The 20,077-nt window shown below is 47.4% G+C and overlaps 1 protein-coding gene across 3 annotated transcripts; it reads left to right on the top strand.

Moving 5' to 3' along the window:
• The first annotated feature begins 96 nt into the window (after positions 1-96).
• stox2a (storkhead box 2a) lies at positions 97-19,308 on the top strand. Of its 3 annotated transcripts, none has more exons than XM_060047692.1 (4): positions 97-1,096; positions 11,715-11,867; positions 14,107-16,768; positions 18,369-19,308. In XM_060047692.1, exons 1-4 carry the CDS (start codon positions 766-768, stop codon positions 18,571-18,573), a joined length of 3,351 nt encoding a protein of 1,116 aa, XP_059903675.1. In that variant the 5' UTR covers positions 97-765; the 3' UTR covers positions 18,574-19,308. The 3 variants fall into 3 exon arrangements, with proteins under 3 accessions (XP_059903675.1, XP_059903677.1, XP_059903676.1); XM_060047694.1 differs by lacking the exon at positions 97-1,096 and adding an exon at positions 4,897-6,264; XM_060047693.1 differs by lacking the exon at positions 97-1,096 and adding an exon at positions 6,342-6,702.
• The last annotated feature ends 769 nt before the right edge of the window (positions 19,309-20,077 follow it).

Genomic DNA, 20,077 nt, shown 5'->3' with positions numbered 1-20,077 from the left:
TGGTGTTTTTATGTATAGCCTACATCAGCTTTATATGCATAACGTGCAATTGGAGTATCCCGGTAGACAGTAATATGCCTGCTTTCACTGAGATAGGATTCGCAAAGACAAAATAGTTTTCAGCCACAAAATGTTAGTATTACACACTCAAGCTTAAAAGATGGATAATAATGTTCAACTATATTTGCTTGTTTCTAAAATCTTAGCAATTAATTAGGCCTACATGTGTAAACAAATGAATAATGTCGTAGCACACTGGATTTGATGACATAGTATCGCTAGTTATGGGCTGTCCTCTTCCCTAACTTCTGTTTTCATCCATAATGATTTTTCCCAGACTGATTTATACTGACGTATTCTGCTGTAGGCCTCCAACGGTCGCGCTCGCGCCATTTCCGCACTTTGCGCAGGTTGCCTCCAGTCCGAGGCTACCTGGTGTGATGAACGTGTTCACGGGCAAGGATGAGGTCATCACTTGGAGCGGCAACCCAACAATCCGTTTACTTTTCTCTTTGATAGGCCGAACCTGGAGGGACGCTTGCTCTGTTTTTCATGTAATTTCTTATCATCAGACGGAACGTTCAGTGTGTTCACCGAATCGGTTTATATGGAAGTGTATTCAGTTTACTTTGGAAGCTCGGTCAACTTGAAACAAGCTAGTTTGGCTGCAGCTCGGCAACTATTTGTAGTAGGACGCATCGTAAAATAAAGTTAACAACGCGCTTATAACGACTTCCAGCGGTTACGGGCGATTTGTTTACCCCCATGGCTAAGTGTTTCCAGATAGCACCCAATGCCATAGCCTTGGTGCTGTCGCGCGTCCGTGGGGATCGAGAGGACACAACATCCAACAAGCCTTCAGAAAAGTTAAAGCGTCTCACAGGCTATGAGATATTTGCAGATTTCAAAGCTGCAAACATGCAGCACTTCTGGAATAAGGGCATGATACATGCTTTGTCTGAGATATTCTGCCTGGGCTGGATAGACCAGCATGTGCTTCTCGTCCAAGGGAAGGAAGAGCACCTTGACGTCCTCAGGAACGGATGGGCACGACGGGTCCTCAGCCCACCTGCAGGGTTCCTCATCAAGTGTATAGGTAGGCCCATCGGTCTTCAACACGTCGTGACACTACAGTTGCTATATGCGTGTTATGAACACTTCTAATATCACTGGTTGAAAAACATGTTTCTACAGCTATCCTCTTCTCTCCTCACACTGAAAACAAGATTAAAACCATAGTAGCAGGCATTTTGATAATATTAGGGTACAAGATAATAATTACAACAATCAGGAGGCGGTAGTGACCAAATATATTAAGAGTCTGGCTCTAGATCAGCCTCGAGCCTACCAGATTTTCGGTGTGGTTGATGCTTAAATGTTGTCAATATAATTCTGTAAAATAAGATCGTATTGTTGTATCATAAATTACTTCGCAATGAGATAAATTCTGTTGTTGAGGACAGGCCTGAAGTTTGAAATGCCATAGGCCAGCAAGTGGGCAAGAGTACTATTGGGGATAATAATGACTTTGATGTGACAGATCACAGATGATAGTGAAGTTGTGATAAGATGATTTAATGATAAAAGTTCCTATAGGCTCCTAACATGAAACCACCTCTGGACCTGGATTATAAGGACTATAATATCTTGTCAGTGTTGAAATGAAGGTGTTATGCCAACAATACAGCTGTTTATACCACCATATCACCTCTAAACAGGCTTTTTTTTTTAGAAGGCCTACTGTGATTACATCACAACAGATACTTTTCACACATCATGTTATACGGGGTAATTTGATAATTTAGATGGTCGGCCATTGTAAACAAAGGAGAATATTCAGAAGATTGACTTATTCATGTTATGATTCTGTCAGATTCCTCTATCCATCCATAAGCTATTTTATATGAAACTTCAGAAGAACATTGAATCTGGAAACTTGAGGCAACTTTATAAAAGCACTGTTCTCCGGTTCACACTGGAAATTGTTCCAAACTAGTCTGAACTAGCCCCACTAGACAAGTTAAACATTTTGTCATCACTCAACTCCAGTTGGTATAAAAAAAAGATATGCACCTGCATGTTTCATTTTTAGTTCTCATAATCTAGTTATCTATCATGCTTTCGGCAATAAAATATACAAACATGATGGTTCACACGCTTGGACATATGATGTGACAGCAATACTTGTCGTAACTGAAGCGGATATACTGTCTGTGTGCCAGCATGCACATGTGCCCAGTATGCAGAGAAATCAGCCACAACAGTCGATATTTAATCCTCAAACCAAATGCCTTTTCATTTGTTCAGAATAACTGAGCATCAAAAGGGCATACCGATCCAGAAAAACTATCAGATTATATAAAATGTAGTAAAGGTAAAGCAACATTTAAGTGTAGGCCTAGGCGATTCGATTTTTTTCCACACAATCGTTATGTATACATCTTATAATCTACTTAGTACAGTCTTGGCTAGAAGACAAGGTATTGTGAAATGATGCGTAGCAATCCAACTTAGACTTTAGGTGTTGAGTGTTAGCTTGTGATAAGCTAAAGCTTTTGTGTGGCTGGTATTGTCTCACACCAGCAGCTAGCTGGAAAGAAGGGGCAAATGAAGCTGACGACGATAAGCGTTGGAATGTTTGTCTTATAGCTAATAGCTCACCACACCACGTAATGGGTCATCCATTACACGTTATGCTTATAGCCTACATAATACATCTGCATGTGAAATTGTTTAATTTGTCAAAATCTGAAATTAATACTTTTTTGCTTTGCTTTGAGATTATGACATCTTGAACATAATGAATCAACAAGGGCTTTAATAAGATAAATATTTTTATATTTATCCCAGTTGCTCATTTTATAGACTGGAGAGATCCGCTCATTAAAAAAAAACGGCAAACTATGTGCCATGTCAATTGTGATAACAATATAATTAAGTTATTGTCATAAGTCCTCTTTGACTTAACTCTGAATACATATGGAGAGACTTTCAGCATTTACACAGGAAGGAGGAAATATGCTTGGGGCGGTAAGAGGGGGGAGATACAAGCTAAAGGAAGGAAAAGGAGTGTCCTATTGGAGAATTGGTGGAAACGGAAGGCAACAGCGGCAGGTTTGACTATATTTCTTAATGTGTTGTGTGGGGCCTCTAGCACTTCAACAAGTCCCACATTTGTCTATTCAGCTGGTTGGTCCCTGGGATGGCAGGTGTCGGCTGTGGCCCACTAGAGGGCAGTCCGGATCACTGTTTGAACGAAAGTGGGTCGAAGGTGAGATGGAAAGAAATCCGCAGCGTGTAGTCATTTAATAGTATCGCACTGACAAAGAGACAGTTTGAATGCAATTGGATGCTGTTCGAATGTTATGCAATTCAAATGTGAATATGTACTTATCAAAATTGTTAGTTTGGTTTGTCCTACTCCATTTCTTTAATTGGAATACCTTTATTCCAAAGTGTGTCCTACACCTTGTGTAGACATTTGTATGATAAGTTATAGGCCTATTAATACTAAATAGATCTAAAGGAAGAGTTTCTCTAGAATATAATAACTGCTTTATTTAGATGTCTCCTATGTAGATGTTAAATATAAATGATATTTTATCATCCGCGTATCGGCCAGCATTTGCTGCTAACATCATGGCTTTGCAGCATTGTCAAAAACAAAACACGTCCTCAATGACTCGAGTAGCACGCGCCGTATTATTACATATCAACGCATTCAGACAGCATTGGTCGGCCTCGTGTCTGCTCCATCCACCAATATATCTCTCGTGTCTGGCCCTTTAAGGAAACGCCACTCGAAGGGCAGCAAGCTATGAGCTCATCGGCTTGGGTCGTCATAGCAACAAAGGCTGTTGCAGCAGCAGCAGCAGCAGCAGCAGCAGCAGCACTACTGAGAAATAAGATGGCTGGTGTGGTGTGTCTCTCTCCCCCTTCCTCATCCTCCTCCTCCCCCTTCTCCTCACCTCCTTCTCTTTGGTACTACTGAAGTGAGGCAGATTGGTGGTGACGCTCTGTCCCCCCACAACCCCCAAGCCCTCTGCCCTGCCCTCTTTCACCCCCCCCCCCCCCCATTTCTCTCTCTTTTTCTCTCTCTCTCTCTCTCTCTTTTCACTCTGTCCCTCCGACCGTCCATTCACACACGCACATGTGAGTCAGCGAGATTAGCCCTAGCAAAAGGCAACACTGGATTGGAGAATGGAAACACGGGGGGCGAGGGGGATAGTGATCCAGTTTACGTTGCCAAATCAGTAGATTCTCAGCATTATCTATCTATGTATCTATCTATCCGTCCATCTACCTACTGTCTTCACTGCATAGGTCTGGGAGAATGGCTGGTGTGTCTGGAAGACAGATATGAGCCAGATCCCATAGAGGTGTAAGGAGTCCCAGCGTTTTATGTTCCTCCCACTGTCAAGTGATGATTGTTATCAGGGCTAGGGCTACAAAAAAAAGGACGATTCTTTATCAGTAAGGGAGAAAGGTGGCTGTCATAATAAAGGCAGCCTTTATCCTCTGGAAAATGTGTACAACACAGATGTGAGGACAGAAAGGTTTTTAGGATACAGACTAGTAGGCAAAGCAGGGATACTGTGATCTTGGACATCATGCTCCTGCTGGTTTCATGTAAAAAAAAAAGAGAAAGAAAAAAGCTGTTCATATTTGCTCTTCTCTTTTTGCCTTTATGCATGTCCTCGATCTCTCACATCCTCTCTCTCTCTCTCTCTCTCTCTCTCTCTCTCTCTCTCTCTCTCTCTCTCTCTCTCTCTCTCTCTCTCTCTCTCTCTCTCTCTCTCTCTCTCTCTCTCTCTTCCCACATCCCCCCCTTTCTCTCTCTCTCTCTCTCTCTCTCTCTCTCTCTCTCTCTCTCTCTCTCCCCCCCCCCCTCCCCTTCAGCCTCAATCATCCAGACACAGACGCATGCATGCTCACGCAGGATCACGCACAGCGGGCGGACGCGCGCATTCACACACACATACACACACATTCTCACACGCGCACATACACACGCAGACACACATACGTACCGCACACACATACACACACACACACATACTCTCACACCCTTCCTTGAGGTGCTGTGAGCAGCTGCAGCAATAGCGGTGAAAGAGATTGGCCGTTGACTGGAGTTTGTGGCTCCCCTGTTTAATGAATGGCCACCACAACGATCAACGCTGGAGCTCCCTCTTCTACTCCTCCTCCGCCACCTCCTCCTCCTCGTTCTCCTCGTTCTGCTCCTGCTTACTCCTATGGATTGCGGCGTACGGTGGATATCTATTCTTAAATTTATTTATTTATTTTTCCGGGGCTCTCCATTTTTTCCTGCCCACCCGCTCCCGCTGAGCTGTTTTGGCAAGGGGGACAACACCGTCTGGTGTGGGATCGGATAAAGATGAAAGTGAAGGTAGCCACTTCGGTCCTCTGGGTTCTCCGGAGCTTTCGCTGCCCGTCGGGGTGAATGGAGCATTTCTCTCTCTCCTTGCGTTCTCTATCTCTCTCTACCTCTCTTCCTCTTTTTTTTTTAAGCAGCCTCTTTTGTTTTGCGGGGCACGGCCGAGCACTCCTGTGGTGAATTGAGCTACTGGTGAAAAAGACCAGGGCCTTTTATCCTTAATCCCTCCATTCTGTTCCTCTTCTCCTCCCCGTCCGTTCCCCCCCCCCCCCCCCCTTCTCCTCCCTCCCTCCATTCCTCCCTTACTCCAGCCCTCCCTCCCTCTCGTTACTTTTCAGTAAAAAAAAAACGGGGATCTTTTACACCTCTACGAGAATCCTCAGCCCTCCTCGCCGTCCTCCTTGCTAACCAATGCTCCATTTCCCTCATCCCTACCCCTGCCCCCCCACCTCCTCCTCCTCCTCCTCCTCCTCCTCCTCCTCTCTCCTGCTCCCTCCTCCCACACCAGAGTGGCTACGTAATGTGCCTCCCTACGCATGCAAATGGGGATGCTACAAATGGTGGCTGGGACTGATGCCGATGACAGGGTGATGCCGCGCGCATTCACCTCCACCCTCGCCACGACTACCGCCACCGCCGCCGCCACCACCACCGCCAGCGATCCACACCAGCCCCAGGGGAGATCTACCCCCAGCGTTCCATGCCAAGCCGCCGCGATCCGCTCCGCGTCCAATGTCACGCGCCGGCGGATGTAAATGAGACACGCGCGTGTGTGTGCGAACGTGCGCGCTGGTTCCTGCCATGTCCGGCGTGTGAGTGCTCCAGCGGGACGTTTCCTCGGCCGATGCGGGGGAGGCACTGAGCCCGAGGTTGGTCGACCTCCCCCCGCACCCCCCTTCCCCTCCTCCCTCCCCCCTCTCCCCTCCCTCCCCCCCTCCCCTCTCCCCTCCCTCCCACACCCGAGCCGCCTCGCTCCCGGTGCCGGTAGCCCGCCTCCCGCTCCTCCTCTACCTCCTCCTCCTCCCGCTCCTCCTCCTGCTGGACCCCCTGGCCGGGTAGGTAGGGGGGGCGAGGGGGGGTCACCATGAAGAAGAACCGTAGCAGCGCCGTCGGCGGCAGCGGGGGAGTGGGTGGTGTCGGCGGCGCCGGCGCTAGGCGGGCCTGGGCCGGCGCCGACCCGTCGGAGCGCCCGGCCGAACGCAACCTCCCCTCCCGCGGCGAGAAAGACGCGCGGGCGCCCAAGCAACATCTCCCTCCCCCTCCTCCCCCCCACTTCTCTCCGTCCCCACCGGGTTACCGTGTGGCAGGTGAGTGTGATCCCAGCCCTACCTCCCCCTCCCTCCCCCCGACCCCCCCTTCTGTACCCCCCTACCTACCGGCCGTACCCCCGTGTACGTTCCCGTGGCAACCGCGTCTCCAACGCCGCTGGGCCTCAGATGCTAACGCTCTAAAACTAGCGTGGAAAGGAAGAGGGGGAAAAAAAAAGCGTGGAGTTGTGGGAGGCATGTTGACTGGATGTGTGTGAGGCTTTAGCTGTGCGTAGTAATCGTAGTCGTTTACTATGCGTGATATATATCGATTTACATTTGAGTTCTATTTGACTTATAGTTATAAATATCAGATATTTATGTTAGCATCTTTGTAGGCAAGGGTTTTGGAATGAATGAATGAATGAATGTTGTATACTCTCGCTACACTCGTGAGATGCACATGGGTCGTAGTACATTCGACTGAATAGAATATCTTTAGTTTGTACGAGGCATTGGCACGCTATACATGGCGCAACTTTAGTGTCAAATACCAAGCATGCAGTGAGGCCAGTCGCTCACACGCTGGTGGGACGTGGAGCACAGGTTGGAATAATCGTCAGCGTGATAAAAAAAATGTCAAGGGCGCAGATGAGCATATCGAGAATGCAGAGAGTGTCGAGAGGTCAGAGGAAGTGATTGTGCGCCCAGAAAGTGGAACTGGGCACAAGAAATTGTACTTTGTTTGGGCACGCTTCTCTACCCACAGTACCCTCTCACACTCAGCCTGCGCTCGCTGGACGTGGTCGCTCTACATTGTCTCCAAACTAGATTGATCAGTATGATTGACGTCTACCGTAAGGGCCAATTGTGGCTCTGTCTTTTGCTACAGTACCGTTGATTGGCTAGCCAAGGTTATTGCGGGAGAGGGCGGGGCCATCGGTTCCCGATGTGTTGATGTCGGGGGGCCCCAGTCATGGCAGCGGCCCCTTATGATCTTAATGTTGTTTTGGTTACTGGTTTGCGCTAAACATAAGGCAGTTGATGATTATTAATGTTGCCACATGTTTTTGCCAATGCAAACGTCAATTTAAGGTTAGCTTCAGGTGTTAGTTTGGGCGAGAACAAGCTAAAGTAGCAGGGGTTACCTCGAATCTTCGAAGATCTGAAGATTCGACGATTAGAGGCTTCGATAGAAATACAATTAGTCTTCTTTAATAGTAGACTCATCGTTTCGGCAAAATTGTTATTGTGAAACAGCAGGAAATTTAATTGGGGTAATGGGGTTGCTAAATTAGCGATATCAAAGCATTGCTTGCCTACTAGAAGTAAAAGCCTGTATACTGTGATTTTGTGGGGATGGGGGATGGACTTGGTCTTCTTCATTGCGATACCATTTAAGATTATGCAAACAAATCAGCCGTTGTCATACTCTGGTGCTTGTGAAAATGATTTGTCTTCGTCAGAACTAAGTAGTTTCACTTTATCGATGCGGAAATCGAAATTGAATGCAGATGCATTCAATGGACGTGCATATTGTCGAGATTTTGTGAAAAGTTGGATGTTATTTTGGGAGGCACTAGAGGTTTGGGAAACCCTGAAGCCATTTGGCTATTTTCTAGAGTTCAAACCACTCAAAAGCTAAAAGAAACGTTTAGCGAAAACCAGCCACCAAAACAACAATAATATCATAAGTTGTACTTTACATATCGGAGAAGTAGGGTTTGTTACAATGAAGTTTGCTGTTACAATGAAGTTTGCTGCAATAAAGGAGGCTGCAGTTTCTGGACCGCATTCTATAACCGCATCCTAGTGCCGCATTTTAGGAAAATATTTATTTTTTAGGAATTTAAATAGTACTTTCGGTCCAAGTAGTTCATTTTAAAAGTACTATTTTTAAGGGTTTATTACACCCCATCACCACTCTCCGTCTAAAGACTTGATTTATTCCCCCCAAATTCTTCAGTACTTGCAGTACAACTTGCTCGCTAAGAGGTACTTGCCTGGCAATTTGTGTTATTAGCTCATTATCAGATCAAATAAAGACGGAATCGTATGCTATGGCCTTTAGAGTCTCTAGGTCTCACAAGATATTTCAAAGGTTGGAGAGGCATGTCACAAGGACGACTGTGGTGGCAGATTTTGAATTATTAATATATTCCTATATCTTTATGTTTTGATACAATGATAAACTATTTCAAGCAACCATACATTACACAAAGAAAACTAGAGCACCTGCCCCTCCTTCACCCATCAGCCCAACACAGAGGTTCATACCATTCATGGTTTCCCCCTTTCGTCCCACCCCTCCACCACATTCGTCCCCCCACATCCCATAGCACATCCCTCTCTCCACAGATCCACACCTCCAACACATCCACCCCATCCACACCTCCACCTAATGATACCACTGCTCCACCTCATCCAGCTCTGCTCCCTCCGTCCGTCCCTCCAACCCATCCACAACTCCACCCCTTCCTCCCACCGCTCCACCACATCCACCTCTGCATGCCTCCATCCATCCCATCCACACTACATCCACCCTTTCCATCCCACTACCTCACTCCTTCATTCATCCCTCCACCTCATCCAGCCATCTGTCTTCTTCATGTTTTGTCTTCTACCTCTCCATCCCTCGTTCCACACCTCCACTTCTCCACCACATCCATCCACCCCTCCGCGTCGCTCCATCCACCTCTTCATCCCTGCCTCCACCCCCTCATCCCAGCACTCCATCTTCATGACAGTCTTAATGGCCGCACTGACACTCTAGTATTAAACTTGGACGTGTCCCTCAGGTTAAGAAGGGACGTCTCAACCAGGGACGACGGATCCATATCCCTACTACCCAGTCTGGGTGATTCAGGTTCTGTCTAAGACCTTTGCACGAATGTGTGAACTGCCTCCCTGTATCGTACAGTGAACGACAATAGCATCGCTAAGAGCCTCCAGGACTCCTGAGAGAGACATTATTAAACCAAATAGAAATTACATGTTATTCACATTTGAGTTAATCTGTGTTCCATGAAAACACTTCATTTGGCTATAGAGTACGTGAAAGTTCCTAAAATGTGGCAACACATGTCGTAGCACTGCAGAATAGATCTACATAATAACTGGATATAAAAAATGCTAAATATATTAATCAACATTGCAAAATAGTCCAAATGACGAGACTTGCTGATAAAACGTGTTCTGGGGTATACAGGCAGTGAGCACAGTTTAATTGTTACAAATTTCACCTTTATATAATTGGTAAAACAATGAGTAATAAACATTTACACTGAAGACGGTAGGCTATTGCAGATTGGATGTAGCTGACAGACACTGATCACCTATACAATCTTCAATCAGCTTCAGTTTCAGTAATGTGATGGCTACAATTAAGTATCATGGTCATTAAGTCCACAGTTAATATGACTCCTAGTTTGGCTTTTTTCATGAAAAACTAGGGTCCTAGAAATGCGATCCTAAAACTTCAGCCCTGAAACTGCAGGAACATGCCATTAACTATTGAAACTTACGCTATTCAAGTAGAGTAGACCTTGATATTAATGTTGGCTTGGTGAGTGGTTCTCGCTATACAAATGGCTTTTTATGTTTAGTAATGTTTGCTACATGTTTCAGAGAATTCCGATGTCAGCTTCTATATTACTAGGCATCTACTCGCCAAAACTAACGGTAGTAGCTAACGTTAAATCGATGGTTGAATTCACTGAAAAATGTAATCAAAACAACAGTATTATCATTCTCACTTAGTTCTACTAACAGGACCAAAGGAGCTTTCCTTTGCCCGGCAGCTTCCATGATTCGGGCTCTTATATGAAGGCCTTCTAGATGGATTGCCCCGGCCCCCACCCCCCTCTCAGCCCACCCCCCTCTCACCCCAAACACAATAAACTTGGCTAGCAAATCCATGACATAGTAACGAAAGGCAGGGCTACGATTGGCCCATAAGGTAGACGTTAATTATTCCAATCAATCTAGTTCTGAGAGCACGTACAGAGCAGGTCAAGCTAGCCTAGGTAGATTTTGATAGGGCACTGTGGGCAGAAAAGCGGGCCAAAAGTATAATTTACTGTGCTCAGTGCCACTTTCTATGGGCACAATCATTTTCTCTGACTTCTCAACACGATACTCTTAGTCGTTTGGCTGTATAGTGTATTTATATTCACTTCTAATACAATTTATGAAGAAAAAGTCACTTTAATATAATGCATACATCATTGAAAATTGCATGGTGTTGTGGTAATGGGGCCTTCCCACCCTTTAAGATGCATCCCAGATGCCAGCTAGTCTGATGTCGTAATCCAAACAGCCTTTCAACAAAGCGCCACAGCATGTGTAGTGAGTGTGTGGTGTCTCCATGGCGACGTTGAAGGCCTTACTGACAGCGTCTGCAGAGTTGTAAAACGGAAGAGCTCTTCAAAGTTTCTGAAGCCGTATATTTGTGTTAGTTTGTGAAACATAGCAGGGGATGCTAATGATAGCTGATGATGTCATCTCAGTTGACAAAGGTTCTGCGGTTACTGGTTGATTGTGCATTAGAAGAACTGTTTCATTTAAGGTATCGGTATACTATACCGATATCCAAAGTCTTTGGAAATCCAGAGAATCCTATTTGTTATTTTTAAACCTCCAAACAGACTTGGCCCTGTTTACATGTGCACATTTATTCATAAGCCTTTAGGATCATAACCCTTTGTGATCATAACCCTTTATGATTAAATACTTTGAAGAATTTTAAGAGCTTATGAAGGTTAAGGTTACAAGCTAGGTTATTATAACGACAAGCTGCTTAAGTTATTCAAGTTACACCCCAATGCAGTTTCAATGCTGTTTCAGTTTGTTATACAAGTTAATAGAATCGCATTGTGAATATTCAAATACATGCCTAAATACAATAAATTCAACCATACGTTTTTTTGTACTTGCTGTACAAGGGACTTCATATTGAAATATATCACATCTACACCCCAATAAGCCGGAATATACTGGAATGCAGTCCTCACACCACCCCTATGTAAAATCAGTTTGAATATGGTTTTCGTCTTTTGTCTCCGCATGTGCAGGTGATGTGTCTCCAATCAACATGTCACCAGTCAGCCAGTCGCAGTTCATCCCGCTGGGGGAGATCTTGTGTCTGGCCGTCTCCTCCATGAACTCAGCCCACAAGCCTGTCACCCGCGAGGCCTTGGAGGAACATCTCACCTCCAGCTTCCCAGGTAAATTCAATCTCTGGTACCTCTACCCATCGACCTGCTGGCGGTCTTACAGTCAGTTCCAGTGGCAATGGGCCTTGTTTACCCAGTGGCCATCTTGGTTCCGTCTTGGTTGTAAACGGCAGCTGGGTGAATGCCGAATCTCACATTCAGTGCCACACACCCAGCTAGCTCTTAGGACCAAGATGGCCGCTAGGTGAATGAGTTTGCCCCACCAAGCGTTTACAACCAAGATGGTTGCTAGGTGAAAACATTTGCCCCACCATGCTGGCGTTTACAACCAAGATGGTTGCTAGGTGAAAAGATTTGCCCCACCAAGCTAGCGTTTAGAACCAAGATGGTCGCTAGGTGAATAAGTTTGCCCCACCAAGCTAGCGTTTACAACCAAGATGGTCACTAGGTCGCGTTGCCCTACCCAGCTAGTTTCTACAACCTAGGTGAATACGTTTGCCCCACCCTAGTGTTTAGAACCAAGATTACTGTGAATATGGTGAATAAGTTACAGGGTGTGGAAAAAATAGCATGTTTGAATAGGCTTTAAAATAGTGAACCATCCATGTAAAACAAGGCAGATAAGTATTGCCACTACTACATCAGGAGTACGTTGTATGGCTCTATTTCCTGCATATTATGATAAATGGCATGAAGGAGCAGCTAGTGGACTTAATCAAGGATAGGCTACATGCAATCTTTGGACATTCCGGATCAACCTTTCTGCTGGGAGTGAATAGCCCAGGCAGCTATACTACCCTGCCAGCCAATCTACTAGAACAGGTCATGTTTATTGCCACTATATTTTCCGGGTAGCAAGCGTACCATCCGTTTGGCAGTCTTGAGAAAGACTTAAATGTATTCAAGTTGCACAACAACGATTCACACATTCACGCCCCGTTGGTTACCGTTGCCAGGCCGGACAAAAGATCACCAGCTGAAGGGGTTTGAGTACAACAATAATGTTCTTGTGCACAGAAGCGGATATTGTCTGCTTTTGTCTAAATAAACAAAGTATAACTAGCGTTCACTTTTCCCATTCATGACACAGAACAATCCTCTTGACCATTTAGCTGTGTGGATTTATCTGTGTTGAGAGGCGGACAAGCAGTGGACTAGCAATACTAAGAGAGCTAAGAGGAGACATTACGCGTTGACTTTTACATTTGTGTATTTGCATTAAAAAATAGTCGCAATCGATTTGATTGAACACATGTAGGTTGATAGATCTAGCTGCTTAACATGATGTCAAGGTTGGCAAGTCGCAACCAATATAATCAGTATCCTTCCATGCAGTCTTCTTATCTGAGGCTTATAAAGACCTATCTTTGTATTCTAATATGTGTATTTTCCACACGATCACTGATAATATATGAAATTTAAGCATTCACACAGTTTGTGCTTGAAAGACTACTGTGCAACAACTATAGTGTAATGCAATTGGACTAGGTGGACCCTCTTTGAGCGTTGGCTCTTACTGCTACTACACTACAATCCATTACTGATTAAAAAGAATGACATCATTGAGCTGATGTAATGATAGGCAACCTCAATGCCTATTTCTTTAAAAGCTGCAATTTGAATGATGGGCTTTTAAGATATCTGAGTCAGCTAAATGTTATTAGTGGATTAGTTGAATTTGCGTAAGGGTTTGCCTCCCGTTTCACACGCAGAAAGGACTTTCTCAACAGTGGTTGACTAGATTAAATGAGGGGTGTACTCGTTCATCATTTAAATATGTTTGTCAGAAAATTTTAACTGAAACACATTGTGTTGTGCGTTTGGCCCAGAGTGAAATATTCTTCAGCATTGACAAGTTCATGAGTGTTAAAGTGTGAAGTGACAAGGAGAGAGGTGAAAAAGGCCTAATGTATACATAGCAACAATACAATGAGTATGAGTCTGAAACAGTGTCAGCAACAATATTCAATTTGTTTCTCCATCATGAAAATGTGTTTTGCTTAATTTTTCCTTTAACCATCACAGTATACATTTAGTTCTCCTGTTCAGCCATTTACAATTTGTTTCAAATAATGTAGAATAAGACCTGGGATAATGGATATTAAGTTCTTTGGTTCTAGCTTCAGAATTGTGTCCTTCAATTTGAAGCGTTCTGAAAGTTATTATTATCATACAATCTGTACGAATAATATCAAATATATATATCTATGAATTTTATCCAGATATGGAAATCATTATCTAGTCACATCTCTAATAGTAACCAACTCTGACCCTGTGCCTCCCTGTGTAGGTGTTCCCACCCCCAGCTCTGAGGTGGTGCGACACACGCTCAACATGCTGGTGAGAGAGAGGAAGATCTACCCCACGCCGGAGGGCTACTTCGTCGTCACTCCCCAGACCTACTACATCACCCCCTCTCTCATCAGGACCAACAACAAGTGGTACCACCTGGACGACCGGCTCACCGACCGCACGCCCCCGCAGTCCCTCCCCCCTCAGCCCCAGCTGCAGTGCACCCCTCCCCCGTCCGGCAACGCCACGCCTTCCGCCCTGCGGGAGCGGCCCGTCCGCAAGAACCACGGCGACGCCTACAACGCCCCCGGCGACGACGCGTCCAGGGGCCACCCGTCGGCCCCCGGCGCGGCGGCCCCCCCGGGCAAGACCCTGAAGGAGCACCGGGCCGACCTCTACGCCGCCAAGCCTCCCAAGGACCGCAGCGCCGGGGCCGGGGAGGCCGCGCCCAGCCCGCTCTCCAAGGAGCACGGCGGGGAGCCCCCCTCGTACCCCCACCCCCACCCTCCGCCGCCGCCGCCGCCCGCCCAGCCCACGGCGCCCACGGAGGCGGCGGAGAAGGGCAAGGGCGCGCCGTCGTCGTTCCCCTTCAAGACGGACACGCTGAGCAAGAAGAAGGAGGGCAGCGGCGGCAGCAGCGCCGGCGTGGAGAAGCAGTCCAAGCGCTTCGGCCTGCGGCTCTTCCGCCTGAGCTTCAAGAAGGACAAGATGAGGCAGCTGGCCACCTTCTCGGCCCAGTTCCCGCCGGAGGAGTGGCCCCTGCGCGACGAGGACGTGCCGGCCGCGCCCATCCCCCGGGACGTGGAGATGGAGATCATCCGCCGCATCAACCCGGACCTGACGGTGGAGAACGTGGCGCGCCACACGGCCGTGATGAAGCGGCTGGAGGAGGAGCGGGCGCACAAGAACAAGAGCGCGCTGCACCACAACGCGCGCAGCCGCAGGGGGCGGGGCCACCGGAGGCTGCCGCACGGGAAGTCGCGCTCGCACAGCAAACCGCGGACGTGCCGGGGGGACCCGTCGGACGCCTCCAACTGGGACCTGGTGTTCATGGAGCGGGACTACCGCTTCTTCAGCCACTCCCTGGTGCGCTCGCCGCGGGAGGCCATGTACACGCTGGAGCGCACGCGCGGCGGCGGCGCCACGTACCTGGTGCACAGCAACCCCAACATCACCGAGTCGTACTGCCCCGTCGCGCCCGAGTGGGACGTGTCCGGGGAGCTGGCCAAGAGGAGGACGGAGATGCCTTTCCCTGAGCCCTCACGGGGCACCACCAAGGAGTCCAAGGTGCAGCGGAGCCACAGTCACAATCAGGACAGGAAGTCGCGCCACGAGCGCTCGGACCAGGCCAAGGAGCGCTCCCGCTCCATGGACAACTCGCTGAAGGGCCCGTCGCTGGGCGCGCCCGAGAACTACGAGCACGGCCCGGAGGAGCGCAGTCACTACTTCACCGATGACGGAACGCTGCGGGCTACCCAGAAGTCCTCCCACTTCTCAAGGATCATGTTCTCTGCTGCTAAGTTCCACTCTGATTTCAATGTGCCTGATTTGGGGAAAGGGAGCTTGGACGAGTCGAGGAGCCACCGGAACACGGCGGAGAGGAACAAAAGCAGAGACAGCCTGCCCACCTACAACGAGCTCATGGGCCTTTCTCCCAAGCCCTCGACGGAGGACTACTTCCAGTGCAATACGTCCAACGAAACAATCCTTACTGCCCCGTCGCCTCAGGCAAAATCAGAATATGACACGCTAACCTCATCAGGGGGACTCCACAAGGGCTCTCCGGCCGACCGCCAGACGCCTCACCTCACCTCTCCACACGCCATGGAGTACAAAGAGGAGCTGGCGGCGGCGGCCAAGGGCCCGGGCGGCGGCCCCGTGCGTCTGACCCCCAGCCAGACGCCGGAGCTGCTGCAGAGCGCCCGCCTCACGCCGCACCAACACAACGTGGACCCCGGCGGGGGGGGGGGCGGGGGAGGCGGCGGCGGCGGGGGGGGCGCGGCCGGCGGCGCCGCTTCCCTCAAGAGGAAGGAGATCTTCAGCAAGGACACCCTGTTCAAGCCCCCGCACAACAGCGCCTTGCCGGCGGGCTACGCCGACGGCGGCGGCTACTCCAAGTCCGGCACCTTGCGGAAGGCCTCGCACGCCAAATCAACAGAGGCCCTCGACAATCCTGAGCCCCAGCAGCCTTCAAATTCAGCCACTTCCTCCGCCTCGCCGGCGGCCCTGCAGGTCTGCGTGGAGCCCAGCGGCGGCTGCGGCGGCGGCGGTGGCGGCGGCGGCGCCTCCGCCTCCTTCGACTACTACAACGTCTCGGACGACGAGGACGAGGACGACGAAGAGGCGGACGAAGACTCGCACAAGGAGTCGCTGACGGCCGAGGACGGCCCGGACCACGGGGATTGCGGTGGCGTGGGCGGGGGCGGCGGCGGCGGGGGGGGTTGCGGGGGTGGTGTCGGGGGGGTCGGGGAGGGCACCATGCAGTGGCTGCTGGAGCGGGAGAAGGAGCACGAGCTGCAGCGTAAGCTGGAGACCAACCTGACCCTGCTGAGCCCCAAGGAGACGGAGGGCGGCGGCGGGCAGAAGTCGGCGCACTCGGCCCGCCTGGACAGCATGGACAGCAGCAGTGTGACGGTGGACAGCGGCTTCAATTCGCCCAGGTGGGTCCCCGCGCCGACGCCTTCCGGACACCGGGGTGACCTGTTCAGTCACTGTTGTTGGGTGGATGGGGGTGGGGGAGACCGCTTGATGGCTCCATCATAAACATGTACAGGGAACAATGGAAATGAAGCAAAATGAAGCAAAAACGCATGCAAATATGTCAGCAACATACACATCAACACATTGGTTGATGTGTTTATGTATCTTTATTATATAAAGAAGTATCTTTGATGCATGGGGTTATAGATCTCATAAAATAAATTCAAATGAATTTGAAATCAAACTTTATATTTACAATACTGCCCGTACATATGAGCTTGGCTTTAACTTAACTTACCAAGGCAGAGGCCTCTACTTTTACTTTCTGTTCCTTCCGTCGTGGCCTATTTCTTTGTTTTGATCATTTTAGAATCATTGCTGTTTGGTAATTATGCTGGGCCCTCCTCTGTGCAACCTACTGCAGGGGGTCTTGCTCAGGAGGGGGGGGCTGGTGTCTTGAGGGGGGCTTGTTTTGATGCTCCGCTCATCTTGGTCATAGTTGCACTCCTGATTGACCTTGCATGGTTGCCATGCAAGGCTGAGAGAAAAAGTGTGCTTTGACTGGCCACAGTGGTTAGAGAAGCGCTATTAAATGCAGTCCAGTTACCATTCAAGGCAGCAAGGCCAAGTCTGTAGGTTCATTGAGCTTGATTTTATTTGAATAGTATTTGACCAGTGATGAGAACCATCTCTCAAGGGAAAGCTTGACATACCTTTTAACCAATGCAACTGTATACAGTGGATTCAATTTAAAACTTAAAAACCATTTATAGCACCACTATGGCGCTAGTATTCAGTGTATCTTTTAATCTCCCCAGTTCGAAATGCATTACAATGCATACTTTCTATGGTTGAACTTATGAACTGATGAAAAGTTTGAGTTGAAGAATATAAAGTTTAGTTTTGGGACTTCTAAATAGTTTTTTTTAATGCTGTGAAATTTACTCAGCAATGCATCTACTATGTGATGTCAAAATAATGATTCATTATATAATTCTTTCTGCATTGGTAGTGGGTTATAGTAACATCTCACCCAAACAGCAAAATATGAATATTTAACACCACTAGATACATTAAATGTATTCATCTTATCTCAATACAAACCGAGGATAGTGTAGTGGCTACGCTGTTTGATCCCCAATGTCTCAAGTAAGATGCTTAACCCATCCCTAACTTTTGTAAAGGTGACATATTATGCCACCAGGTGTGAGTGTGATTAGCCGTTACAAGCCGTTTTAGAAAATCTGCCTCTTCTGACATCACAAGTAGGCGTGTCCACCTAGATGTGTGCTGGATAGATCAGTGTACCAGCCTACAAAGTGGACTGAAGCAAACGTTACTCATCTATCCGACATACATCTAGGTCGACACGCCCACATGTGATGTCAGAAGAGGCCGATTTTCATAACGGCTAATCACACTCACACCTGGTGGTATAATATGTCACCTTTAACACCCTGCTTTGTATAACTAAGATGGCTCAGTGACTGAATAGTAAGCAGGTCACGTCCTGTTCTTGCTTTGATAACCCCTTTGCTGTCGTGTCTTGTTGGGGGATAGGACGCGGGAGAGCCTAGCCTCCAACACCTCCAGCATCGTGGAGAGCAATAGGAGACAGAACCCCGCGCTGAGCCCCGGCCACATGGGCACCCCGGGCCACATCGGCCTGCCCTTCAGCTTCCGGGCCATCCCAGAACCGCCCAGCGCCCAGCCCGAGAAGCTCCAGAAACCCTCCAACTGTCTGGCCTCCATCACCAGTGTGTGACCAACGCAGCTCGGGAGGGCGAGGGACAATGGGTAGAGGTGGTGGAGGAGGAGAGAGAGAGAGAGGCAAGGGGAGTTGAAAGAACTTTCCCTTGTTTATTGACACACTCACACACACACACACACATACAGATACACACACAGAGATGCACACACAAACATACACACGCATCTCTCTGGACTCCCGTGAATCAATTTACTATGACTGTTACGAAGACAGGCATGGCATCGAGTGACTGTTCCCACAGCTTCATGAACTTAACTGCAAAATAATAAAGAGAAGAAGAAGAAATATAACAGAACATCATGACATTTTGTACCCGCATTGCAAGACAACTGTAGGTGAGGAACACCCTACACTAAGTACTATGAATTTGGTGACATGGATTTTAAGTTCGGCTTATATTGAAGTTCCTAATTATTGGTATTGGAAAGTAGTAGATTATAGGATTCAAGTTACATTTGGAAACATCAAAACTTTTTATATTACTTAACAATACATGTCGAATTAAATGTTTTCCTTCATGAAACAGAATCACATTTTCAGGATGGTTTTAATGTATCAGCACAATGTGAAAACAATAAAGAATACTCCTGAAAAGAAAGAATGGAAGAGATTAAAAACATAAATCACAACAGATTTGTGTACCGCAATGCAAATGATGTATGTATACTCAATACTTTTTGATATTCTAATTATTATAATGGTGGTATTAAAGATGCTATGTGACCAAAATTATGTTTTGGACAGAATGGGTCATACTTTACCACACCTCATACATTACAATTTTATGAATTACATAATACATTATTTATGAATTATGCACTTTATGAACTTTATGAAAATTAATCAGACTTGTTTCACAAATCTTAAAGTGTCGGTTCCCCAGAAAGGATTCCACTTACTTCATACTTCCCGACGTCGTGATTTGCACAGACATTGTACGTTTCCACCACATATCTGCTATTTTGTTTATACAATTGGGCGACATGGCATTTGGCTTGAACACTTAAAAACTCACTTGTTTTTGTTCCCCTCCAACCATGTCATTAAGCATAATTTTGACAGCATCCTAAGGCAGTGTTGAATTGTGTCTAGAATAATGTCGGGTGGACTGACGGTTAAGGATGGACTGACGGTTAAGTTTAATTTAGAATGCATGGGGCAGTTCTGATCATATTTCCATTCGATTCATCTCTATGTTCATTGCTAGGTTTAGAACAAATCTGGAAAAAGGAAATTGTGTGCGGCTCCATTTCTGTGTGTTTGGAGCCGACATGTGGGCTCTGGGAGTACTGCAGGCTAAATGCTCTAGTCTAGTCATTTCAAAAAGAAAATAAGTAGTGGATGTTTTGCTCTGTTATTGATTGCTCTAGTAGTCTATGGTTAGCGTTAAATCAATGTGTTGACACAGCTAATATTATTGGATATTGCGGGCTTTGGGTTAGGGTTAGTCACTTTCTAAGTAAAAGTTACTATGCTGATGAACATAGTTAGTACTTAG

Source organism: Gadus macrocephalus, chromosome 3, assembly GCF_031168955.1.
Source record: "Gadus macrocephalus chromosome 3, ASM3116895v1".
In the NCBI taxonomy this organism is placed as follows: Eukaryota; Metazoa; Chordata; class Actinopteri; order Gadiformes; family Gadidae; genus Gadus; species Gadus macrocephalus.
This window is presented reverse-complemented; position numbering and strand designations above follow the sequence as displayed.